Source organism: Apiospora phragmitis (genome assembly GCF_038363925.1).
Source record: "Apiospora phragmitis strain CBS 135458 chromosome Unknown utg000006l:1.0-5683423.0:1.0-5690449.0, whole genome shotgun sequence".
Taxonomy (NCBI): Eukaryota; Fungi; Ascomycota; class Sordariomycetes; order Amphisphaeriales; family Apiosporaceae; genus Apiospora; species Apiospora phragmitis.
This window is the reverse complement of record NW_027117404.1, coordinates 1,198,560-1,224,387: the sequence shown is the minus strand read 5'-3', so window position 1 is coordinate 1,224,387 and position 25,828 is coordinate 1,198,560. Positions and strand designations below refer to the sequence as shown.

Genomic DNA, 25,828 nt, shown 5'->3' with positions numbered 1-25,828 from the left:
TAAGGCTCACTACTTACGGCTTTCAACGCCAAATTTTCTTATTGTCAAATCTTGTACATTACACCAAGGGGGCCAGTTGTGAGAACAGAAAAAGTTGAGTATCAGGATAAGGAGGTGGGTGTCCAGGGTTCTATCCGAATGGGATTTTCGGTGGCAACAAGCCGGACGATTATTTACTATAGAACAAGTATCATGTCAAAACCCGAAGGCGGCATAGTGTTTTTTCTCCCTGTATACAGTATGTTTAGTATGTATCGCCTTTGCAGAGAGACAGAAAGGGGTAAAGACATGCAGGCTTCCATTACTCTATCGGGGCCTTGCATTTATCCTAGCTATCGGTATCTACTGCGGGGTAGCCCAGCTCAAGCTTTTGCAGGCCCGGTCGGAAGCTGAGCGTTATGATGTCCCCAATAATAAACATTGATCAACGTCATTACCCGTTAGTAATGGTTGTCCTGCTTTGCATGTTGCATAATTAAACGGTTACAAAGCAGGGTCAAGGAAATCCAACAGCCAAACAACCCTCTTCTCATACCCAAGACTGAATGTCGACTGTCAGAGCCTTTCAACGCATCCGACTACAGACTGGTCTACTATCTCAGACCCCTCGAATAATAGGTGAGCCTCGTTCACTATACCCAAGTAAGCGGCAGATTACAGTTTGAACTAAAACCACCACACAGCTGCTTCTACGCCACGAACTTTTGCAACCATGGCGACCACTACAGATGTTAAGAACTACAAGTTTAACCATTCCATGTAAGGCCCCTGTCTACGTAGCTCTGGGTCCGAGAGCTAACCAAAACGCTCGTGTGTGATAGGCTCCGCGTGAAGGACCCAAAGGCCTCAGGTATGGTTCCTTCCCTCAAGGTCCTCAGATCCAACGGGCGAGTATAGCGTGTAGCGTATAGCGCTTAGTGCTGTGCTGATAGATGTTTACGACTGGCTGGCTGACCAATGAGACTCCTGGGTGGCTTGATTAGTGAAATTCTACGAGTTCCTTGGGATGAGCTTGATCAAGAAGCTCGAGTTCCCAGACAACAAGTTTGATCTTTATTTCCTGGCTTACGACTCGCCCGGCGCCCTCTCGTCGAGCAACACGACGTTCGACCGAGAGGGTGTTGTTGAGCTGTAAGTCTCTCTCTCCCTACTTGTCCCTCATAGATATACTGGGCTGAACTCGCCATCCAGGACGCACAACTACGGCACCGAGGATGACGCCAACTACACGGTCAACAACGGCAACAAGGAGCCCCACCGCGGCTTCGGCCACATCTGCATCAGCGTCGACAACATCCAGGCCGCCTGCAACCGCATCGAACAGGCCGGCTACCAGTTCCAGAAGAAGCTGACGGACGGCCGCATGAGGCACATCGCCTTCGCCCTCGACCCGGACGGCTACTGGGTCGAGATCGTCAGCCTCAAGGCCGGCACCAAGGGCGCCGACGACCCCAACGAGCCCTCGGACCCCAGCGCGACCGACGTCAAGACTTACCGCATGGTACGTAAATCATCCTTGACTTAAAAGCTCGCTCACTAACGCGCGGGAAACCCCTTCCCTTGAATAGAACCACACCATGATCCGTGTCAAGGACGCCGAGAAGTCCCTCAAGTTCTACCAGGAGACCATGGGCATGACGCTGCTCCGCACCGTCGAGCAGGAGTCCGCCGGCTTCAACCTGTACTTTCTCGGCTACCCCGGATCCAAGGGCGTGCCGGAGGGTGGCTTCACCGCCGACTACGAGGGTCTCCTCGAGCTCACGTGGAACTACGGCACCGAGAAGGACGAGAGCTTCAAGTACCATGACGGCAATGCGCAGCCCCAGGGCTTCGGTCACATTTGTGAGTTTCTCTGCTCTGTTCTACTCTGTTGTTGACAACTACTAACCAAGTCTCTCTAGGCGTCTCTGTGGACCACCTCGACTCGGCGTGCGAGCGCCTCGAGAACATGAAGGTCAACTGGAAGAAGCGACTCATGGACGGCCGCATGAAGAACGTGGCTTTCGTCTTGGATCCTGACGGTTACTGGATCGAGATTGTGCAGAACGAGCGATTTGCTGGCAAGGCCAACTTCTAGAAGGTCTAGGACTAAGCACATTAAAGCCCATAATGAAATAAACGCATTGAGATGTTATACAAACTGACGGAACGTATATCGTATTAAATATATACAAGGACGTGTCTTGGCAGTTGAAATCAGTACAATTCGTGGTAATCAAACGTCGAAACGCCTCGCTTAGAAGACCTGCCATTAAACAAGAAGCGCCGCTCACCCACGGGAATCGTTGCCATGTCGTATGCAAAACCTCAAAGCCCCAAAGCATCGTATTGGCCTTCGGTATAGGTAGCCACCTCGCTTAGCTTGGACGGCCGGTGCGGCTTGTGCCTCAAAGACACTGGAATGGCCTTTTTCTGCTCTGCATCATCGCTTTCCGCCTTCCTCCTGCTGTTCCTCCGTTCCCCTTCGCGTCTCTGTCGTCGGGAATCCTTCGCCTGGTCTGTAGTAGCTCCTTCGTCCCTCCTGCTCCTCTTCCTCCTTTCTTCATCATCGTGGGCTGCTGTGGAGGACCCCTTTTTATTATCCACCGTCCTTCTTTCTCCTCCCGACCTCCCGCCGACAAGCTGCTGCTGCCGCTGCCGCTGCTCTCGTTTCTTCTGCTCTTCGCGACGCTGTTTGCCGACCACGTCCTTCTCGTTCGCCCGCTTGAGCCGCCGCGCCGTGCTCGCGTCCACGACCCAGGGGCTGCCCAGCGGGTCCTGCCGGAACGCGCGCACCTTGCCCCAGAAGGCCACCTCGGCGCCCGTCGAGCGCAGGTGCGCCATCTTGGCGACGGCGATCTGGGGCGCGTTGCGGAACACGGTCAGGTATCCCTTGATGTCGACGACGAGGCCCGTCTCGATGCCTGGGTACGGGTCTGGCGGCGGCGGCGGGAGGAGAGCGTTGTTGTTATTGTTTTTGGATGTTGTTGTGGTCGTCGGTTCGGTGTTTTTGTCGGGCGCGGGCACGGTCACGCAGCACTCGATGCAGGTGCCGCTGCTGTCGTCAATGGTGTAGATGCGTCGGCTGTAGAAGGAGTCGATGGCGACGACGACGCCGACGATGCGGACCCAATAGATGGGGTGGTTGAGGTGGAAGAAGATGTATTTCTGGTCTACGATTGACAGTGTTCCTGTTAGTTGGGTTGAACAGATAGGGTCTTCTTATTCAAAGGAGCGCTCGAATCTTACCGTCTATTCGGACTTTCCAGCTTAGGCCGTGGATGTCGTGCGCCGTCAGCGGGCACCACTTGTTGATGGTGGGGAGACGGCGTTGCAGTATTCGGGATAGAACTCATACTTGGCGCCGCCGGTGCTGTCCGTTGTCGTACCAGTGGCGCTGGTCATGGCATCGTTATTCTCCCGACACTGCGCGGTTCTTTCCACTCTTCACGGCAACGAGCGCACCAGGCAGGTGTTGAAGGCGAAATCAGGGTGCGGATCAGGTTCGGCTATAGGGAAGTCATATTAAAGCCAAAAAGCATGTTAAAGTGCTTGCATGGAGCTTAACGCGTCTCGGTTGGAGGGGCACGCGTCCATTGTTGGCTAGGTGACAGGCGAGCAAGTCATAACATCCATCCAGAGTCACTGGATGAGAATCACCATCCGTTTTGTCGAATCATGCACAAACTGGAAGCATTTGGTTCTTGTAGAGTAAGCTTATATGATTTTAATTCCATTAATGTGTCGGTAAATGAAGCCAGATTCTTCCCAGAACCCTGGTTTACCCTGAACCACTGCTGCCATTACGATCCAGCAGTCATTTATAGAACGCCCGATCCTCGCTCGTGTCCCTTCACGGGAATCAATGTCCCAAACTCCGTAGCCGCCATGATATACAAGTAAAAACCCCAGAAAACGCAGTCATCTCGTGCGTCACTTCTTCGTTCGTTTGGGGCGACCAGTGCTGCCACTGGAGCTATCCCCAGTCTTGCCCTTCTTACGAGCTCCCATGGCCTCGAAGGCTTCCTCGGGAGGTTCCTCCATTTCCTCGTCATGGGTTCTCTTCTTGCCTTTCTTTGAGCCGCCAGCCCACTTGGCTTCCAGACCAGCAAAGAAGTTGTCCTGTCGTTCTTCACGGCTCTGCTGGTTCTTGCGGATCAAAGCAGCCAGGGCATCCTCGGAAGCATCCTTCTTGCCCTTCTTTCCTTTCTTCGCGGTGCTACCGCTGCCGCTGCCACTGCCTTTACCGCTCCCAAATAGCTTGTCGTGGATACCCAGCTCCTTCGCGTACTCCTCGGCCTCGTTCGCCTCGCCCTTGGCCGCCTTGACTCGTGCCTCCTTGGACTTCTTCGTCTCTTTGGTGTACGCCTTGAAGGCGGGCACGTCCTTGCTCTTGATGGCCTCGTTGATGATGGCGCGGAACCGCGCGTCATCCTCGAGCACGTTGCTCAGCATTACGCTCTCGTAAATCTGGTCCATGTCGCCCTCGCCCGCCTCATAGGCAGCCAGCACATCATCCTTCTCCTCGTCCGAACCTTTGTAAACGGCGGCGAACTTGGCGATGGCGTCGTCCGAGATGGCGTCGCGGAACTGCGCGCTGTAGAACTCGGACCAGCTGAAGCCGTCGGCGTCGACGATGGCCTCCGAGGTCGAGCCCGTCTCATCGTAGCGCTTGCGGCGGGCCGGGTCCGAGAGCACGGCGTAGGCGAAGGCGATCTCTTGGAACTTCTGCGTCGCTTCTTGCTTCGAGGAATCGGTGACCTTGTCTACAAGATTGGGGGTCAGATCATCAACATTGTGGCTCAATGATTTCGTCCAAGGGAGAGAGAGAATGCTCGTCAGACTTACCAGGGTGGTGCTTCAAGGCGAGCTTGCGGTAGGCGGACTTGATCTGGTCGCCCGTCGCCGATCGTTCCAAGACCAAGACCTCATACGCGTTAACTGTGGGCAGTTCATCTTGGGAAAGATCTTCTGCGTGATCTTCTGAGTCGGACATTTTGGTTGGATTCGGTAGGGATATGGAGTTGAAGAAAGTAAAGCAAGATGACGGGCGCGGACTCAATGCGATTGATGATGCATGTGCTTAATTGAAAGCGCGTCGCGTCTCGGGCACTTTATCTTATCGTAGCTACAGCACTGGATGATGGCGGGGCAGCTCAGTGGGCTTGAGTGGTTAGCTATCATTTTGGGGATGACGCATTTCAGGTCAGATACTGTTGGCCAACATTGAATACAATCCCTAGGTACTTAGAAACACTTAATTGCACGTGGCAAGAATATTGCTGTCTTTATTTTCGAGATAACCAGATATATGCTCTACGAATTAGGCTTCATACGTCCATCAAAATATGTCTGACCGCTCCCTCCCGCCACTCAACATCCCGGCAGGGGACCATGAGGCGTACCTTAGACACGCCCTGTCGCTGGCGCAGAAATCACCCCCGAAACCGAGCAACTACCGCGTGGGGGCCGTCCTGGTGAACGCCGCCACGAACGAGGTCCTGTCCACGGGCTATACGTTAGAGCTCCCCGGCAACACCCACGCGGAGCAGTGCTGTTTCGAGAAGCTGGCCCAGAAGCACTCCCTCGACGACGCCGGCAACCTGGCCGACGTGCTACCCGACGACGTTGCGCTCTACACCACCATGGAGCCGTGCTCGTTTCGCCTCAGCGGGAACCTGCCCTGCGTGGATCGGATCCTGAAGATCGGAGCGGCCAAGATCCGCACGGTCTATGTGGGCGTGTACGAGCCCGAGAAGTTCGTGAGCGACAACTCGGGCCGGCAGAAGCTGCAAGACGCCGGCATATCCTATGTGCATGTTCCGGGCCTGGAGAAGGACATCCTCGAGGTAGCGACAGCTGGTCATGAGAAATAGGTGTCTGTCGAGTTGCAAGGCCCGAGCCAAGCCTATTATTCCGACCACGCCCTCCAGATTTAGATGTAGTTGGGTTAAAGACATGGGAGCGGTAAAATGGAAAAAAAAAATATAGCAAGATTTAAGAGTTTCACTCGTCGGGAGCAATTTTGCTATGCAACCAGTCGAGTTAGCATTTACAGAGGTAAGCGAGGTTCAATGAGTTCATGACCCTGATAGATCATCCGGGGTTGACAATTCGTCCAGATTAAAGTTTCGAATGACTTATCAAGAGGGAAAAAAAGAACGAAAATTCAGGCTGAGTTTATTCCTCTAGGTGGAATGCATCAGGAATTGAGCCCATGCGGGGGTTGAACCCGCAACCCTGAGATGGTCTCTACGGTAGCAGCGAACGCCGGGAACGCGTAACGAAAGGGAAGGAGCAGAAAATGCCGGACCACAGGCCGGAATGAACGCCGGACCTCTCGGTGTATCGGTCGCAACTTCCTTCTATTTCCAAGTGCACCTTCCAAAAACGTAAAAAGATGAGTTTATCTGATTGAATCAGATGCATCAGGAATTGAGCCCGATGCGGGGGTCGAACCCGCAGCCTTGAGATGACCTCTCCGTCAACGCCGGGGTGCCGGAACCGGATCCCATGTAACTTAAGAGTCTCACGCTCTACCGATTGAGCTAACCAGGCTTTGGTTGTGGTTGTTGAGATGGCAACGTCTTATCGAAAACCAGATATCCTGGAGATGGAGACGGAAACATGCTTATGGATGGTGAAGTTCATGGTAGGGGGTGAACGAGGAGCTGGAGGAGTGGGGCTTCCCGGTTGCCCAGGAGGAAAGGTCTAGTCCCTCAAGGAGCTCCCGCTTATGACCACACCGGCGATCACGGGATCGGTCTTGGAATACCAGGCGCCAATAGAGGAGCATGGGACATACATACTCAACGATGCCTTTCAGTTCAACATAAAAGTGTCCCACCTCCCGGGACTGAAGACCTTTGTTCAGCACTTTCACGGCAGAACTCAGCCAGCCTTGGAGACGGGCGCCGATGAACGAGTAACATGTGCCGACAAAATCCTCCCGAGAATTACCGGCAGCGCTATGTCAACTATTGTGGCCAGGGAGTTATATCCGTCGTACGCCCCATATTGACACCATGTTCAGCGAGGCACTTCTGATCACTAGACGGCAGACTGCAACTCCTGCCACAAATATACGTCAAGTAGACCCCACATCTGTTTCCAGCTTTCGCTGTTGATATGGAACGATATTGCGTAGCGCATCCGCCAGACGCCAAACATCATATGCGAATCAGATGGTTGATTTTCTTCACCGTGGCTCCCACTGGTGTTCGTTGACGTCTCGAAATCGGTCTGCCTCGCGCACCATCTCCTGAGCCAATGCGGACAGCGCGAACAACATTCGATGACCTTGCTGTGGCGGCGCACTCGGCAGTTGTTATTTGAACCAGGACTACCACCAACACACACAATGACAAAATTACCTAGGGAGGAATGCGAGTGAAAACTTCCTGCTGGTATCAGAAACACAGGAACAGTTTTTCCGTCGGCAGAGGGCACTATAATTGGTTATTGTCCTGGTTCCCTCGATGTTCTCGCTTCTTGGCTTGATGAGACGCTCCGATCGAATAGCCCCGGTGCTGCCAATCTGTCTTCAGACCTCGCGACATGATTCGACGGCGTGATAGGCAGGAGGCTGTTTGCAGAACTCTGGCATACCGGGAAGATGAAATCAGCAATTGTCAACCACCGACCGCAGACAATAGTCTCTATACCGGAATCGAATCCGTTTGCATTTGGGGTTATGTGACATCTAACCCATATTCCACGAATAGTTTCGATCGCCTGACAGGAGACCCAGGCCGGCGGCGATCGTGTAACCGCCTTGGATGATCGTCACTGCATATGGCGCCAGTTCGTCCGCATGGAAAGTGGGCTTATCAAACCAGCCAGCTGCCAGATCGGTCAGTCTGCGGGATCAAGCTTTCGCCAAGACAACTGCCGGCTCAGAAGGGAATATGTGCCCGCGGCATTCATTGGACCACCCCGCATCGCAATCTGGATATGCAGAGGAATCTGTTAGAGGTTGACGATAATTGGGGCCAAGGGGTGTCTTACTAATTATTGGCGGGAAAATTCGTTGTGAACAACATCACTCACTTCTAACCTGGCCTGGTTTTTCGTCGCGAATGGCATGATCGTTCTTTCTCGGCGCATATTTGCCTGAAGCGGAATCTCTCCCTCTCCTAGACGTGTGTGGTAACGACCCATGAACTTGGTCTTATCGACTGATACCGACAAAGCACTAGGTAGTGGTGCCAGGAGTCGTAGGCTCCCAAGCCGTCTTCGGAATCATCGCACGATCGAAAGATCGGTGTTGGTCAAGGGTCAAGCAGGAGTCCGTACGGTAATAAGCCCGCCTCTGCCGCGGCCCTTACATACCCCTTCCTTGCCTTGCCTCACTCCTTTTACCCCACAGCTAGGACGGGTATCTGTGATGGCCAGCACAGACTTGCTTCAACGTCAATCTTCCCTTGCTTGCCCAATTTCCACCAATCATTCTACACCACCAAGACGCACTTCGTCCAGTTTATCAGAACACGGACGGAGATGAGTGCTTCACCATCGCCTTGGTTATCCTTGGACATTTCCTGTGGCTTTGATTGGAGCCTGTCTTCATGGGCATAGCAATGGGGTGAACACCCTTCAAGCCTTGTCGCCAAGCAATGCCTACAACATGGGACTGACGGAAGGTTCTATAAGAAGGAGGAGGTTCAATCATCTAATGTCAATTTAATCTATGGTAGACTGATACTCGCATCTCAAGTAGCACACTCCTGATTCAGGTATGAAGCCCACCACTGCTCTCGTTGCCATCTTCGGCGTTGCTGCCGCTTCCCCCACACCTACCGAGAACGGCCCTCTGGACGCGCGAACCATCGAGAAGCGTGCTAGTATCACGGATGCTTGCACCGTCGGCTATTGCACTCAGAATGGCGGGTGAGTAGTATTTTGAGCCGTTGTTCCATGTACGTGTTGTAAGCTCGGCTGCTGACCATTCTATGCAGCACCACTGGCGGCACGGGGGGCACTACCACTACTGTCTCAAGCCTGGCACAGTTCACGGCTGCTGCCCAGTCTAGCGATAAGATGGTCATTGTCGTGAAGGGCTCCATCTCGGGCAACACCAAGGTCCGCGTCAAGTCCAATAAGTCCATCATCGGCGCATCTGGCTCGAGTAAGTGAACTCTCGATCGCTTGCTTCCCTTATCTAGTAGTAGTGACTAACCAAACAATCAACCTCAGGCATGACCGGAGTCGGACTCACCATCAACAAGCAGTCGAACGTGATCGTCCGCAACATGAAGATGTCCAAGGTCGTGGCCGAGAACGGCGACATCCTCACGATCCAGAACTCCAAGAACGTCTGGGTCGACCACGTCGACGTCTCCAACGACATGGACCACGACAAGGACTACTACGACGGCCTCATCGACGTCACCCACGCCTGCGAGTGGGTCACCATCTCCAACACCTACCTGCACGACCACTGGAAGGGCTCCCTCGTTGGGCACTCGGACAGCAACTCCAAGGAGGACACCGGCCACCTCCACGTCACCTATGCCAACAACTACTGGTACAACATTAACTCGCGTGCTCCCTCGTTCCGCTTCGGAACTGGCCACATCTTCAAGTGAGTTTCCATCCATCCATCCTAGGTTGTATAAACACAGGCCACATGTTGGCATGCATGCATGTATATCAGATCAGACCAACGATGCTGACCCCCGTGGGAAACCAGCAACTACTACAACAAGGTGCTCGCGAGCGGCATCAACACCCGCATGGGCGCCCAGCTCCTGATCGAGAGCTCCGTCTTCGAGGACTCCAACAAGAAGGCCATCTTCAGCGACGACAGCGACACCACCGGCTACGCCGTCCTCGACGACGTCAGCCTCGGCGGCAGCGCCAACTCGGCCCCCAAGGGCACCCTGAGCTCGGTCCCCTACTCCTACGCCAAGCTCGGCTCCGGCAGCGTCAAGTCCTCGGTCATGGCCAATGCGGGACAGAAGCTCTCGTTCTAAGCAGATGCAGGCGAAACGTTTTCCAGGTTCATGAGTATGCATGCGCACACCTCTACGAATACTGGGATCTCCACCCCTTCAACTGGCAAAGCGAGTTTCTGAAAAAGGGGGTCGGGGATGAGCCGAATCTTTTACTTCTCTCGGTATATAGTTTAAAAGGACGTACATACCTTCTCCTATAGGCTGCTGTTTTTATACACACCTTATCTGGTGGTTGGTTCATGCTTCTCGCCGTTTTCGATGCTGTCTTTCGTTTCGGAGGCGTCGTATTGTCCACCCTCTATAGCGGTGACCAGGAGCAGCCCGAGAGGCCCATACCAAGTTTCTCTTAAGACGACTTACGCAAGATAGCCAATCATTATCAACGCTGCTCTTTGCTAAGCATGGTACTCAAGCCAGCGGTACCGTACTTAACCGCTGAGCCCTCATTACAACGGGAGAATTGGTCTTCATTCTGGACCAAAAGGACGCCGGCAGATCTCCAAGCACGCAACACTGTGCAATACTCACTGTGATAAGGGATGACTTAGCAATATCATTAAACAGGCCAGCCTGCTCCTCCTCAATGGCCCCCCTCGTACCGGCCAGCCACGAGCATGGAAAGATACATACAAGTGGCGGTGGGTGTGCCAATAGCCTCCCCACCAACAACACATATGCATCGCCGCCACCTTATATATGTAGCCAGCTCTCATATCTATATCAACCCTCCTTATGCCAATCACCACTTACCAATAGTATCAAGCATATTTGCATAATTAGGTAAGAAATGATGACACATTGCATAGCCCGAATCTGTATGCAGCGTGTCGGGATCAAAACTACTGTACATACATACCCGCGGCAGCCGAGCTCGGATCTGCTGGCGCGTCATCACCCCCGCATGCATGCACGCATGACTACATATCTTGACGAGAATATGCAGGCCTACATATATGGCCGCTTCATAAGTATAAAACGATCCAACTAAGAGCATGCAAATCAACATCAATCAGGTTTCTGTCTTCGAACCTCGAAAACATGGACCATGGTAGCTCGCTGCTCGGTTGCGGAGAATGGGGATAATAAACAAGAATTTTCAAGCCACTCCGATCGGCAGTTGGGCAAGTGGCGGTAAGGAGGTTAGCATGGCAGTTGCTGTCATCGCACAGACTGGCCTGTATGCATGCACGCTCAAACATGTACGACTAGTCGTAGAGTAAGTTAAAAGGTTCGCTAGCTAGACGTGATGGGACGAGTACGATCAATAGGGACGCAGATCTACGTCGTACGTAGCACTACCTGAGTTGTACATAGCACGACGTCCTGCACGAACCCAAGACGCCCGAGATGAAGTCACTTGGGTACAGTTGTCAGTTGCATATCGAAGACGACGATGAGCGAGCAAATGCCAATGGGGATGTCATGTATTGATCATGTTCGTTTATGCACTATGTATTGCGCTTGCATCTCCGCGAATGCTCAATTACCTCCACCACCAATGCCAGCCATGCATCATCACTCACTTCAAGCGCTTCCTTTTTTGCTCAGCTGATCTCCAAGAAACCGCGCGATGGCGGGCTTCGGGGACGCTGACCTCAAGCCAGTAGAGTGTCAAGCCATTTCTGAGCGGCGCCCGGCAGCTTTCAGTCCCAGAACATTATTAACCTTTTTCCATCACGTCTTGTCCACATACAACCCATTAGTGAATCGTTATTAGTGCAGTGACTTTCACCGCCCCTGCTCAAATCAAGAAACAGAGAATTTAAAGAGAGACAATTGCGGCCACCATGCCGACAATGAGAGCACCAATCGAGCCGGCAGCCATCTTGCTCGACCCGCTGGCAGGGGGGGCCGACGGGGTCCCAGCAGGAGAGCTGGGCGAAGGCTGGCTAGGAACATTAGGGCTCGATGGGGTCGAGGGTACCGTAGAGTTGCCGCTAGTCGGGGCCGCAGGGCCTGAAGGGGCTGACGGGGCTGAAGGGGCAGGAGCGGTAGGGTACGCAGTCGTTGCCGGGGCGCGGGGCCAGCAGGGGCGGTTCCAGTAGTAGGAGCCGCAGGTGGCGGGGGCGCGGCAGTGTTGGGGGGAGGAACCTGGATCTGACCATCACTGATCTGACTGACAGGTGCAGTGGGCGTGGCCTTGGTGGTGGGCGCCGAGGTCACAGAGGCACAAGGGGTGGTGTGAACCTGGACCTGACCATCGCCAATCTGGCACATGGGGATGGGAACTTTGGTGGTGATAACCTGGGGCTGACCATCGCTCAAGGCGGTGACAATGGTGGTCTGGACAACAGTGGTTCCGACAATCTGACCGTCAGGGAGTTCAGGCGCAGTGTCCTTGGAGCCGCAAGGCAGAGCGATGATCGAAACGGGTTCGCATTGCTCGGCCCAGTTCTTGTTGTACAGGTTGTAGAAGGTACCGGACAGGCAGCGGTAGAAGGTCTTGCTGTCGCCCAGGGCAAGCACGTTGTTCTCGCAAACGGAGAAGCCGCTGGTGAGGAGAGCACCGGCTTGAGCGGGCTTGTCGAACTGGAACTGGTTGTTCGAGGCGATGTAACCAATGCGATCCTGAGAATCCTTGGCCGTACCGTCCTTGAGGGACATGACGAGGACACCTCCCTTGCCGCATTCCGCACGTCTCTGTAGGTACTGTTAGCATTGCTGTTCCGCGGCCCGTTTGCTCAACAAGACTGGGGAGTACGAACCTCGGGCATGACGCTGCGCTTCTTCTCCGTGATCTTAGCGACAGTGATCTCGAAGGAGCCGTCCATGGTACCAGTGCAGCCGGCCGGAGCAGAGCCGGTCGGGGTGAGCTTCTCGGTGATACCCTGAGGCACGGCGAGGGCGAGGCCCAAGAGGGTGGACGTGGCAACCATTGTAGTCTTCATCTTGAAATATTACGCGGGGATAGCGAAATCGTATGGAATACTGATGGACAATAATAGCAATGTAAGAAGAGTGCTGACTTGTCGAAATATTTTGTACAGACAACAATGGACAGAAGTATATAGCGAATGAAGATAGGAAAGGTCCAGACGTTCTTCTGCTTCGACCACGACTTATTGACTCGCTTCGTCTCTTTGGTGAGTGACGAAAATTAGGAGGGAGGTGGGAAGGAGAAAGAATGGAAGGAGACCGTCGAGAGGAAGGAAGGGGGAAAGGTCTGAATTTAACTACAAACAGCAGCTTCCTAGGAGTGATTCATCTCGACCCAATGACAGGTGCAGCAAGTCTCACAGTGTGGGCAGCGGGCAGGAGAGGAAGGAGGGTAGGAGCCGATCTCTCTGGGCGGATGTCCTGTTGCTCTCACTCCTCGCACACCGCACGCCTTCATGCCTTGCCTGCTTGCTCAGATGTCTACAGTATCAATAAGGCGCCCGGGGTGGGAGTTTGGGTGTGTTGCTCCTCCCCTCCCAAAACACACACAAAGGAAGGTCTAATAAGGTAGGTTACAACATACATGCCACTAACAGGGTATGTAAGTGTAGGTACAGTACATAACATACATCTCGCCAAAAAAGGAAACAATGCTAGCAGAGAACGATCAGCATCTACCCATACCTAGCCGACTTGGGATCGACCAGGGTTGATGAACAAGGGGTTGGGAAGAACGCGCAAGGGTGGCCGTTGCGATCTGTCATTGGCCAACCCAGGCGGCCCAGACGGCACAAGCAAGGTACTGTCCGTATCCACTTGAGCAGTGAGAAGGCCCCATATCCCCGTACATATCCATGCCATTCGCTATTCTGGCATACATACTGTACCGGCTGGACTTGCATGACTTGATGCGCCTACACCCTTTTCTAATTTTACGAAAGGTAGTATTGCATTCGAATAGATTGATGATGGCTTTATTATCGCTCGCCGAGCAAAGGACGGCACTGCTGCAACCTCTTCGAAGCGAAGTTAGATGCCACCTGGGGACGTGGAATGGATAATAGCAGCTCTGTGGATGGGCGTGTAACCAAGGAGGATGCATATCCACAGCTAAGCGGGTGCCTGGCGATTAGAGTTTTTGACTACTGTCACGAAAGCCCACGGTTCTAACACAGACTCTAGTGTACGGATAGCACGCTACGGTCGCTACCACGGCTGTGGCATTCCCAGCACGGTTGGGGCTTTTCTTTATTTTCTTGGGTTTCCAAATGGCTTGAGCTTGTTGTCCATCGTCCCATCCACATCCACAAGCAACAAGGGCGCCGCCATGTGGCTTGGCCAAGAGGCGGGTTCATAGTATGGATGCTTGGTACCTAGTTATCCGGTCCAAATTCTCACGTCCTGTTTAAGATTGAAACAAAACATAAGGCCCTTTCCGAGCCTGTTGTGCTCGTGACATACCCTCAGCTGCGTATTCTGTGTCCAAGACATGGAGCTCAGCAAATACCAGTCATGGCTCAGCTCATCCCGTCTACCATGTTGAGGGTATCGTGTCACATCATTGAGGTCCATCCCATGTCAGCATGAGGTTTGTTCCATGTGCTGTAGACCAAAGAGAAAAAAAGCCAATTGTGAGTCGTGACAGCTGGTTACCAACACACGCATTGCATAGGGTTCGGGCATAGCATAGGTAGGTGACTTCTGGGTGACCAGCAATGAAGAACACCGACAGCACAGAACTCCACAAATCGTGGGCCAATAAAACATCATACAAAGACCGCCGTTCTGCAGATCCGTAGCTTATTCTGGTCAGCAGTTCCCATGGATCTAGCAGACCCGACAACGAGGAAGGTTGCCGTTATTGGATGCTGGCATTTGGCATTTTGAGGCCGTCTTCTGGTCCGTCCCACCCCTGGCGCTGACATGCGCTGGGCAGAAAGAAAGTCTGGCATTGAATCTGACAGTCTGGCAGTCTGGGGTTCGGTTAGCTCGGGAGGGGCGCGCCTGGATGGCCCCGCCTCAAATTGCTCGGCGATCCTTGTCCCCATTGGATCGTACCTAACCAAACCCGGCTGCTGAGCAAGCCCCTAGCAGCCAAGCATTATCATGACAATTGAGCAGAAGCTCCGTCCAGCGCAACCTGCCATCTCTTGTTCACACTGGCCGGTCCTCGGACGACTGCTCGGATGAAGAAATGCCAAAGGATATCGTTGACATTGGCCTGCAGGTTTCTTGGGACGAAACCAATCAACTCTCTCATTCCTTATGTTGCTCGGTGGCCGGCCAATGCTGCTGCTACCTGCCTACGCGCAGCAACTGCATCTCGCATTTGTCTAACGCAATCTCTGTAAAAAGCCATACTGTGAGACATCCGGTTTGTTTTTCCTGTACGAGTCTTTTCCTGCGGCCTCGCCATGTTACCGCCTGAGCCCCCATGGACGCAAGCCCGTTTCGGACGAGCACAGAACTATTCAATCAATACCTTGCCGCTTGACTGGTTGTTATGGCCCTGCCCTGGCCCCATAGTGCCCTCCTCTTTCGATTTATCCATGATACGTACGGGGCTATCCATGGCAAGCGAACACGGGGAACCATTCTGCTTCGGCTGTCGCTGCTCGCTTCGCTTAATAAGCTGGGCGCTTGGCTCTGCAATTTGCCTCCACGGCTCGCCCGAGAACAGCATTTCCCCTATTCGCAAGAAGCTCTGTCTATCAGCAAATACCAAGCGAGGCCGACAAGGAAGAATGTGCTGTGAATGTCTTCATCTTCGTCGTCTTGGCCCCGTTTTGCACACCGATTAAATGCCAATCGCTATTTCCCAAGCTGGGGGATGTGCTCTTGGATGCAACCCACGGAATGTTGATCGAGAATAGTTGACCCACCAAGCCCACAGCGCCATTTATGGCCGACTGCCGATAAACATCTGATGGACTGGAGAGAGCGGGCAGAGCGGGTTATGGGCCACAATATGTTTATCGGCCCCATTCTGGGCACGGTTCTGAAGAAGCCACTGACTCCTACATAGGGCTATCTACCATTGACGTAACAGGCATGTCTTCAAGTATTCTATTCAGAGTGCACGGTCTGAAGACGCGCATCGACATTATCCATCACCAAGTGCCATAGGTTAGCACTCCATCCTTTGATCGCAACATCACCAGCCTCATTTCCGGGGTCACGGAGAAGGGACCATGTGTTCAGCGGCGACATGACATGTCATTGAAGTGTGGTTCAAAAAGGCGCCTCTTTACGCGTACTGGACTGATTCCTGCCAATCAGAGGGCCTCGTCTGCGAAGGAGCTGCAGGAAGTTAGGGGCTTTCACGTAATGCACATGCAAATGCGCCAGGCCGGTCCGGCCTCCTAACCCGACTTGGTCGATACCACTTTGCATTTGCCTCACATCCTGCCGTCTGCAGTCTGCGTGTGAAATCTTTAGCCGGAAGCGCTCTCTCGCTGGAGGGTACCTAAGGCGGACATGGACATGTTTGCGAGGAAACCCGGATGGGCCTTAGGCCTTCATCGTCCCAATCGAAGTGAGTGTCAATGGTAAACCAAATCATCAATGGTTTCTCGGAAATACTCAAATTTATCACAGAATTTATTACAGATGTCTCAGCTAGCAGAGGCTGTCTGTGGCAACGTTAATATCGGAGGTAATAAAGTGCTCGGGTACTCGACAGGCTGTCGCTGACAGGGAAGTGCACACCATCTTCTTTCAAACAAATATCGGACCGACGTGACCATAATCCTCAATATCCTTGTTGAGATGGGATATGGGTCGCATTTCTTTTCAGCCGGATTCCATAACCTTTCTCTGCCCGCCCAGAACTACAGGAACAGGAAGAGAGGGAGAGAGAAAAAACCGCTTGTTTCTCATCAACTGACAAGCTCTCTGTAGCGCTACCCGACTGCTTCTCAAGCATATCTCAAGCATATATTTCTAGCTCACCAGATTTTCACGAGGTGACGTTCTTGGCAGTGCCGTCATTACCATTTACTGCTACTAGGTGATGGCGCGTTCTGGCAGTGCTGCTGCTTCAAGCGCGTACGAACCTTAAAAGTCGCGGAGCTATCTTAGCTCGCTGCCGGCTACTGAGAAGCCGGACATATCTTGAGCACCTAATCCTAACGGCGCTCCCCTTGTCTAACGGTGTCTCCCACTACTGGACAACTGTTATAGTCAAGGTGCCATTGATATCTCGGCTGTGTTCCTCTGTTTGGGGTTGCGCATGCCAATCTCGTAGATGTCGTACTTTGGTTTACCTAATCAGGGGTTTCTTGCTGTTGGGAGATTCGAACCACAGTGTATTGAAAATGAATAGACTCGAGGCGCTTACCGAGTCTGGGTAACAAGAACGGGATGAGCCTCGATCCCGGGATAGATGAAAAACCAATCTCGTTGCGCACACACTCGGCGCTAGTATTGTTCACTCCGAGCCGCCCCAAGCTGACTCGTCAGCTCGTTGTTTTTTACCTTCCCGTTCGGGCCCAGGCCTTCGGTCCAACTCTGAAACTTTTCGCATGCAAGCCAAGCGACGGGGAACTCTCTACCATGCTGCATTGCGCTAAAATGATTCATGAAAAGAAAATGCTGGGTGGCCGGTCCGTCAACCTGAGGGAGAGGCTTAGGTTCAGTCAGGCACGCACATCCTTTGCTGTCATTATTATGATAATTGGGGCCTGCATCAACAAATGCAACCAGCGTTCATCAGCTTCCGAAAAGGCGCCCAAGGATTTGAAACCACGGCGCTCGGCGGTGTGTCCGTATCTTGATCGGATCAGCCTTTGCCCAAGCCCAGGCCACCCAGCTCCGTCTGTCAATTGGCCGGGCTGATACCGGCCGTGTGTTACGTGCCCTGGCTAGCTGACCACTAGTTAGATACTAGATAGATACTAGAGGCCATCGTGGGCCCCGTTTATGGGACTCGGGGGGAGCCTGGTACCTGGGCAGCTTATCGTCCGTCGTCAGCCAGCCCACTCCACAGAGCCAATATCAACGTCATGTTTCCCGAGAGCCAGTTCTCAAAGACATCATAACCACCCGCGACCGGGCAACGGCTGCGTGCAGTGGGTTCAGATCTTCGCAAGATGGTCCTTCCGGCGGCAGATCCAGCAACAATAAACTCCTTCACCGATTCATATCACATGTATGTAGTAAGTAATCAGTACGTACATATGTGCATGACCAGCTGACCACTTCCTTGTTCCTTGTCGCCTGCCATCTGTAGTCTGTGTATCACACATCCGTGCACAGCAAAACTATCAACGATCAACGAGGTAAGGGGAGGCTGGGCAATGAGCCTCGGCCAATCAATGTCCTTCTCGCCCACACAGCTCTCTTACTCTCTCTCCTGCCTCCTGCTTGCAGCCTGCATGTCTCGCCTAATCTGGTTGCATCATGGGCATACTCGCAGCAACGTCGCACGGAGTCTTTCGTGAAGCTCCCTACTTAACGAACGTTGATGGCAAGAAGATAGCCGCGTGCAACGCTTCGTTTCAGTCATCATGCCTGTAATCGTATGCTTGAGATACTGTTATTGTCATGCTCATCCCTACTTATTGTAGAATGCCTGACGTACTTTGTCCCAGCCATTCGGGCGCCCAGCGGCCAAGGCCATCGTGAGCCAGCAGCAACCCCCCAAGCAATGAATCCTCCAAAACGCCACACCTAGGTGAGTAAGCTGCACGACTAAGCAGCGGACTTGCAGTGATCAAAGGGGCCTGGTAAGCAGAGAAGCCAACAACCCAGTGTAAACAATTGGGTCCGTGATGCTAAAATTGGCAGCGTGAATCCTGCTGTTCTACTGAATCTGAAGGATTCGGCGCGCCTAACGGATACCCCGTGATTACATGTAAAATACTTAGGTAGCTAGGTAACACAATATGTAGTTTACACATTCAAAAGATCCTGGAGGACCCTTGACGTGTTGACTAAATTCCTCCGGCTTTGGGTGAGAATGAGCAGGTCCCTGTGCGTATGCAAAGGAAAGAAGGGTGTCCCTTGCGACGAACCATTATCTCATACTCCCGCATTGCCATTGCCGTGCTTACAATCTGCTCTCAGCCTCTGGCCCGTACACCCCCAAATGTATGGTACTGTGCATCATTGTCGTCGTATACTTTGGCTCCAACCCGCCATCATAGAATCAGATACGGAGATATCACCATAGAAGATGAAGAAGGAAATGCAGTTATACTGAATAAGCCAGATAGGAGGCCGTTCAGTGGTAGAGCTGTATTGGGCATCTGAACAAAGTAAATCAAAACAACGCAGTCTATCTACGTAGGGGGAATCATCCAGTTTATGTGCACCTCGGGCCTTGCCACCCATTCCTTGGGATAACCACCGAGACCAAAGTCCTTTCCCCTTTCCTATGTGTTCAACGTCATGTCTCATCCCAGATATTCGGTCATGTCATCGTACCGTCATCGCCGCATGCGTACATGCGCCTCAGGTTTCGCCGTCATTTCTTTATCCACGGCATCTAAGAGCCGCGAATCAACTGCACAAGGTTCTGGACTCCCTGTCTAACTTCGGGCGTGAGCTGTTCCTCAGGCGGGCTAAGGACCTGCTCGAAGATAGGCATAAGTTGTGGGGTCAGCTCCAGAATCTTGGGGTTTTGCATCTCGTAAAGCTTGGCAATGCACTCGTAAACAGGCTTGTTCTCCTCGTAGTCCTCCTTCAGAGGCAGAAGGCCAACAAGAACGGGGAGCACATCATTCAGCGGCACCTTGTCGGGGTGTGCGAGGATCATGCGGCAGATGCATCCCGTGGCGTTGTCTTGTAATCTGCTCTCACTGATCTGCAGAAGAGGTTCCAGCTTGGTCATGATCTCACCGTAAGCCGGCAGGTATGTGTTGCTGTCGGTTGACTGGTAGACGAGCATACCAAGGGCGTAGGCAGCGTTGGACTTGGCCTCCTTGTCTTCATCCGACAAGCGGTGCAACAGAGGGCGCAGGAGGGCTCCAGTGTAGGGAGACACCCCGTTGCCCATGTGCATTGTCACCTCGGCAATAACGCCGACAGCAGTGGAGCGTTCAATGGACTCTTGCGAGCTGACGAGTCTCATGACAGGCTTGTCGAAGATCTTCCAGACCTCAGCGAACTGAGTGCCCAAAGCAGCCGCCAGACCAATCACGACGTCCAGGGCGGTATCGACAACGAGCCAGTCCCACTCAGATCCACCCTCGACGTTCTGGTCCTCTTCCTCGTCACCAAGATCCTGCTGGCAAGGGTGGGATCGGGTGATGATGGTACCCAAGACAGTGATGGTTTGCTCCATCATGTCCTTCTGGGCGAGGATGGCCGGTCCGCAGGTTCGGATCACAGCAGCCACGTTGCGGTTGATCTCGGTCACAACATCCCTTCATTCAATTAGCAACGATGTACAAACAAAGAATGACAGATAGATCCAATAAATGAAAGGCTTAGAATCAGTAGTAGATAGTAACGTGTTCTCAGCAACCGCGATATGCGTATGAGTGAGCTGGGTGTAACGTAAAGTACTCATCATGTAAAGCCGTGCAAAAGGATGTAAACAAGTGTTGAAATCATAGGGTCAAACTTACCGGTCAGACTCATCCTGCCAGATGCTCAAAGTTCCGGCGCTGACGACCTCGCCAAGCTTAGCGATTTGAGCCGCAGGGGCAGTCTTCAAGGGCAGACCAGGTTGCCACTTCTGGCCGGTCTGCTCCTCCATGACCTGCCATACACAAGCGTATGTTCGCCAAAGGGTAGAAACAGCGGCCTTACGGCAGCCTTCATATGTGTGCTCGATGAGAGGTGTGATGATCTCGACTGCCTTCTCAATGTAAGGGGCGCTGCGTTCCTTGGACTGAGAAATGACATCGCCCAGAACCTCGATAGCAACCTCCTTCTCCATGGCGGCGGCTGAGACACCGATGAGGTCATCCCAGTCTTCATCATCATCTTCATCGTCTTCCATATCATCCTCGTCGTCGTCGCCTTCATCAGCTGACTTGACCTTGATCCTGCCACCTTCAGAGGTAATTTGGCCATCGATCAAGCCTTCGATGTCGTCACCGTCAAAGTCGAGAGCCTCCTCGTCAAGCTCAATGCTGTCGAAGAGACCCTTGAAGATGCCCTGCAGAGAATCACCAAGATCACCCTCGTAGACTCTAGCAAGCTGGCTCCAGAGAATGAAAGTAGTCTCCTTGAGACGAGCATTGCCAATGGTGAGAGCCTTCTCGCTGGCTCCGAGAAGGGGAATAACGAAGGGCTTGAAGTCTTCAGCACCAACACCGACGGCGATACGGCCCATGGCATCACAGACAGAGCTTCGGAGCTGCAGCTCATCCTCACCCTCCTCAAGAGTAACGTACTGGGACATTGCCTGCATGGTCTCCTGGAGATATGGCTTGAAACCAGCCTCAATGGACTGAGCAATCGCACCAATGGCTCCAGCAGCAGCCGACTTGATCTTGACATCCTGGTGGTTCAGGAACCGGCCAACGCGACCGATGAGGCCTTGGGCGTACTTGTTCATGACCTCACCACCAAGACCCTCAGACATGGTGTCAATAGAGCCGAGAACAGATCGGATAATCTCAACATTTCTCTCGTCATTCTCATCCTCCGAAGCAGCCTCGAGGTTCTTAACCAAAGCGGTCATGATTGCGTCATGGTGAGCCTTCATAGTCTCGGCCAGGTCCTCGCCCATACGCATCAGACTAACAAGAGCATCGTAGCGGACAGATCTGTTAGGGTCGTTGAGGAGGTGGATGATGGCAGGCATGAGGCCCTCGAGCTGAGTCGCGACGAAGTCAGGCGCTCCCTCGGCAGCAGTGCCAAGGGCAAGGATGGCAGCTCGGCGGTGACCGGGGTTTTCGGAGCTGGCATACTTGGGGAACTCGTCCAAGAGGGGGAACGACAACTTGGCGGGAGGAAGATCGGTTGACAGTTGGTCGATCATTACCAGAGCTGATCGGGCAGCGTTCATGTCATCCTCATCGTCGTCATCCTCAAGCTCTCCCATGATTGTCATGGCCGTCTTAGTGAGTTGAGAGCCCATGTCGGGAATTCCTTGGATCTTCATGCGGCGGTAGCGGACGCACTGGGTAAGGAAGGCGAGGGCCTGAACACGGACATCCTCATCGGCGTTCTTATTGGCGGAAAGCTCAAGCATGAAGTGAACAAGATCCTTGAAGTACTTGGAGATCAATGCGGACTCGTAGCCCAGGAAAGACTGGAAGACTTCGAAGGCCTGGCGGGTGCGCTCGTCATCCTTGTGCTCGACCGCATCCTTGAGGACGTCAACCATAGCAGGAATGAATTCCTGGATAGTGGCAACCGATGCCTCGTCCTCGTCGGCGTGGATCAGGAGGAGGATGGAGCTGATAGAAAGCATGGTGTTCACGCGAACATCGCGGCTCTCGGGATCCCTGATCGTCTTGGCGAACAACTCAAACATCTTAGGCAGGTGATCGGAGAAGAAGGTGGGATCAGCCTCGAGCAAGCTGAAGACGATGTAGGAGCCAACCTCGCGGTGGGCGACATTGTCGGAGGTGGTCAGCTGCAGGACGGCAGGAAGGAGATCGGCCCACTCCTTGGACTCGAAATCGATGCAAGCGATGGCGGCAATGACACGAGAGCCGGCATGGCGCACCTTACTGTTCTGTTCGCGCAGGACGGCCTGAACTAGCTCATTGCGCACGCTCGTCTTCTGGGCACCATCAATCTTGGCCCAGTGCTTGGGGACCAGGCGCAGGGACTGGACGGCGGAGAGCTGTCGCACCGTGTCCTCCGGGTGAGAGACAAGGACGTGGAGGAGGCCAAGAAGCGACTCGGGGTGAGGGTAGAAGTTCTTTTTCAGCTCTGCCGTAGCTGCCTTGACCTTGACCGTGTCGGCTGCAAAAAGAGAACTGTTAGCCCGCGAAGACTACATGACCGACCGCAAAGCGATGGCAGGAGTGATGGAAATAGTCAGGGTGGTACTTACGAATCTGGCAGGCCTGCAGCAGCTCAACGAGCTTCTGTTGATCCATCTTCGCAACAGACTCTATGAAAACACACGAGTCTAGTCTGAACAAACAGAAGAAAAGAAAGGAAGGAAGGAATGGAGGTAGAAGAGGGAAAACAGAGTCACCACCGAGAAACTCACTTGGGACTGGGCCTCGCAAGAAATATTAAAATGGTGCCTGCCCAATCTGCTGACCAACGACAGGAGCGAAAGTGGAAGAGAAGGCAAGAAAATAAAAAAAATCGAAAAATTCCCTTGGTCGGGGTTCTAGTGCGGAGTGCTGATAAAAATTTCACAGGGTCTTGCTGTCCGATAAGATTGCATTGTCAGAGTTAGCGCCTGAGCCTCCCCCACTTCGCTCTTGCTTCAGCGCTGGAATGAGGGGTTCATTGGGCTGGTTTTTTTTCCCCTGGAGGGGTAAATGCGTGTGAACATGCAGTCCTTAGCTAGCACATGTTTTTTCCCCCTCTGGCACATACTCCAAAACAGCAACTTCAATCTTGATGATATTCATAAAGTATCAATGGATTTCCAAATCATGACCTGTCATCTTATCAATCAGTAGCAAAAGGTACGACTAGCTCAGCTACTCGGAGTCCCAACCGCCACCCAATTAACTGCCCATTCTCCCAACGTGCAAATGTAAGAAGAAGCAAACCATGGAATAAATATCCCAACAACGTAAGGGAAGCAAGGGTAACCCTCCTTGACGTGGAATGTGACACAGGGGGGAAGATATTTTGCCAAATGGTTCAAGCCGCTACCCCCAACTTGGCTAAACGCTCCATTGGAACCCATATGTCCCCCAAATCGGGTACTGTGTTGTATGTAGGTATGTTTAGAAAAGGGAAGCATGAGCCTTACTAGACTCTGAAAGCAGTCTGCCGAGATGCGCACTCCCTGCCTGTCGTGAGTGTCCCAAGGTTTCAAGCTGACCTTGGTGCCGTGTCAGCCGTCTCCCATTTCTCCTCAACGTTGTCTGGACTTGTCGGTTCTAGACGTGGGAGATATCTCATAACGATGACCAACCTTGCCACTATGGCTACCACATCAATCAAACAGAACAGGATCGCTCCCACAAATGAAGTCATCGAATCCTGGAAATCGCGAACCGTTATGCCGGGATGTCCTCGGGACTTCGCCCAGCAAGACCATATCTCGCGAACGGTAACACTAGCGAAAGCTGGGAGAGCCAACGCAAGTATCACAGTCGAAGTCATGTATAACCAGTAGGGCATTCTGAGCCGGCCGAGAGTGACGTACTTGCGGATGCGGCGCGGCGCCGGAGTCGCAGTAGCTTGTTCGGGATCGCTGGCTTCATGTTCGGCCACCTCCTCCAGCTTCCAGCGCCTCAACGCGTCGTAGAAACTGCCGATCGAGAAGCCGGTTGCCACTCCGAAAACCGTAGCCACCTGGATAACGGGGTGTCAGTGTGGTATTCTCAACTCGTCGAAACGATCCTAACCCTTCAAGTAGACATGCATACATACCCAGGAGCTCTGTGCTAGTAGCTGGAAGAATGAAGTGGATGCGCCAACCGATGTGCGTGGTGTTGCGAGACGGATGGCCACAACCGCTTCATAAAGCACGCCGCCAATAATCACAAAAAGCAGGCCGTCGAAGAGGGCTTGTAAGTAAAAGCTGGTCTGTGGATGTATCCACCGACCCCCCAGCTTGCGCCTCAGCTTGTTGATACCCAGCTTTGCCACTGGCCTCGTGCCATCGCGAGGCTCAGGGGCCGGCGAGGGAGGCGGGTTGTTCATGATGAGCTTTGAAGCTTTCTGATTTCCAAGTAAGTGTTTAAAAGGGGCTTCAATCGTAAGAAGAGCAGCTGTTCGGAGATCATCCAGTCCAGTTGGCTACCTGGTCTCCTTTAGTATCATTTTCCCAAGCGGGCTCGTACAACAACATACGCAGCCAGCGGATGACCGCATAGGCGAAACTGACACAATATTCCAAGCTAGCAAACTGCCGAACCAGTAAGAGACCGCTGACCTCGACACGAATGGCAATTGTTCTAGCTAGTTTGATAAGCGGCTCATGATCCACCTTGTCCGATGCTCGCGGTAAAGCAGTGCAACGCGATGCAGAGCAAGGGCAATCAAGGCGTACTCCCCTGGCGGTTCGTTCGCCTCTACAGGGCTAGGGATTGTTGATTGTGACGTACCCGAAGTCGTGCGTGCGCATCGCCAAGCGTAGCTCAAGAAGTCGTTTGACCCGGCATGCGGCAGCGTCTCCGTCTCAATCAGCCAATACTACTGAATCGGCTTCCCGAAGTCGACACTTACGGCCGCAGAGGCGTAGAGATACACCTTTTGCGAGAAGACTTTGGAAGAAGGACATGATGTGGTATTCAACCACAACTGATAAATCCAAGCGGTGTCCGTGTTGACAAAATGTCGGTCAAGCATGTGCGTTGGCATTTGGTGCACGAGGATTATCGGATATTCCAAATGGATGTGATTGCTGACACTCCCTATTGATAAGACGTGTATTACCAAGACGGGCACTCAAACCTCAGCATGGTCGGGTCTGGACAGAATGTTGCCGACAAACATACACGCAAACACGCACAGAGCGCCTGCTTGCAGAACCCATAACGACTATCCGCGTACACGCAACAGTAGAGAACATCCACTGACCGGCAGATTTGCCCTCATTAATACCCGCAATGGTGATGTCAATGTTTATTGGAGAGTTCGCGTCGGCCACCTCCTGAAAATACAACATCAAAAACCGGGTGCCGTCATTCGGCCGCGTCGCCCTCACTAGGGGTGTAGCAACATTATGTAGATTTCTATGCCTTACCTCATTGACTTATCAAACGAAATAAAAGGCATACCATTAGTGCGCTTGTATGTCGTCTCGAGCTTGATGGGGTATGGCATTGTTTCCTATATAGGCATATGTGTATACCGTATCTAATCCTATGAACATAGACTGAAGCTCGAAGTGGATCTGTATATCTCCTGAGTTTGGGCATCTTTTCTCCCGTAATGAATTCTTTCCGAATACCTTTGTTATTGAATGCTGT

General features: G+C 52.9%; 8 protein-coding genes across 8 annotated transcripts; 3 read left to right on the top strand and 5 right to left on the bottom strand.

Annotated features, from left to right (window-relative positions):
• Positions 1-545: 545 nt before the first annotated feature.
• On the top strand, positions 546-2,077 carry PG994_005661 (lactoylglutathione lyase; the record flags this gene model as incomplete). The annotated part of the gene is made up of 7 exons (XM_066857070.1): positions 546-642; positions 684-759; positions 822-850; positions 984-1,131; positions 1,192-1,501; positions 1,569-1,842; positions 1,902-2,077. 7 exons carry the CDS (start codon positions 546-548, stop codon positions 2,075-2,077), a joined length of 1,110 nt encoding a protein of 369 aa, XP_066716339.1.
• A 230-nt stretch (positions 2,078-2,307) lies between these two features.
• On the bottom strand, positions 2,308-3,384 carry PG994_005660 (uncharacterized protein; the record flags this gene model as incomplete). The annotated part of the gene is made up of 2 exons (XM_066857069.1): positions 2,308-3,152; positions 3,369-3,384. The coding sequence occupies 2 exons, from the start codon at positions 3,382-3,384 to the stop codon at positions 2,308-2,310; spliced, it is 861 nt and encodes a 286-aa protein (XP_066716338.1).
• Positions 3,385-3,912: 528 nt separating this feature from the next.
• Positions 3,913-4,975, bottom strand: PG994_005659 (DnaJ domain-containing protein; the record flags this gene model as incomplete). Its single annotated transcript, XM_066857068.1, has 2 exons — positions 3,913-4,745; positions 4,828-4,975. 2 exons carry the CDS (start codon positions 4,973-4,975, stop codon positions 3,913-3,915), a joined length of 981 nt encoding a protein of 326 aa, XP_066716337.1.
• Positions 4,976-5,327: 352 nt separating this feature from the next.
• PG994_005658 (cytidine deaminase-like protein) lies at positions 5,328-5,855 on the top strand (the record flags this gene model as incomplete). Its single annotated transcript, XM_066857067.1, has 1 exon — positions 5,328-5,855. One exon carries the CDS (start codon positions 5,328-5,330, stop codon positions 5,853-5,855), a length of 528 nt encoding a protein of 175 aa, XP_066716336.1.
• A 2,861-nt stretch (positions 5,856-8,716) lies between these two features.
• Positions 8,717-9,953, top strand: PG994_005657 (pectate lyase B; the record flags this gene model as incomplete). Its single annotated transcript, XM_066857066.1, has 4 exons — positions 8,717-8,868; positions 8,937-9,106; positions 9,175-9,562; positions 9,671-9,953. 4 exons carry the CDS (start codon positions 8,717-8,719, stop codon positions 9,951-9,953), a joined length of 993 nt encoding a protein of 330 aa, XP_066716335.1.
• Positions 9,954-11,697: 1,744 nt separating this feature from the next.
• On the bottom strand, positions 11,698-12,811 carry PG994_005656 (covalently-linked cell wall protein; the record flags this gene model as incomplete). The annotated part of the gene is made up of 3 exons (XM_066857065.1): positions 11,698-11,809; positions 11,860-12,575; positions 12,641-12,811. 3 exons carry the CDS (start codon positions 12,809-12,811, stop codon positions 11,698-11,700), a joined length of 999 nt encoding a protein of 332 aa, XP_066716334.1.
• Positions 12,812-19,299: 6,488 nt separating this feature from the next.
• PG994_005655 (importin beta-4 subunit-like protein) lies at positions 19,300-22,819 on the bottom strand (the record flags this gene model as incomplete). The annotated part of the gene is made up of 3 exons (XM_066857064.1): positions 19,300-20,179; positions 20,384-22,682; positions 22,774-22,819. The coding sequence occupies 3 exons, from the start codon at positions 22,817-22,819 to the stop codon at positions 19,300-19,302; spliced, it is 3,225 nt and encodes a 1,074-aa protein (XP_066716333.1).
• A 901-nt stretch (positions 22,820-23,720) lies between these two features.
• On the bottom strand, positions 23,721-24,557 carry PG994_005654 (uncharacterized protein; the record flags this gene model as incomplete). The annotated part of the gene is made up of 2 exons (XM_066857063.1): positions 23,721-24,206; positions 24,285-24,557. 2 exons carry the CDS (start codon positions 24,555-24,557, stop codon positions 23,721-23,723), a joined length of 759 nt encoding a protein of 252 aa, XP_066716332.1.
• Between the last annotated feature and the right edge of the window lie 1,271 nt (positions 24,558-25,828).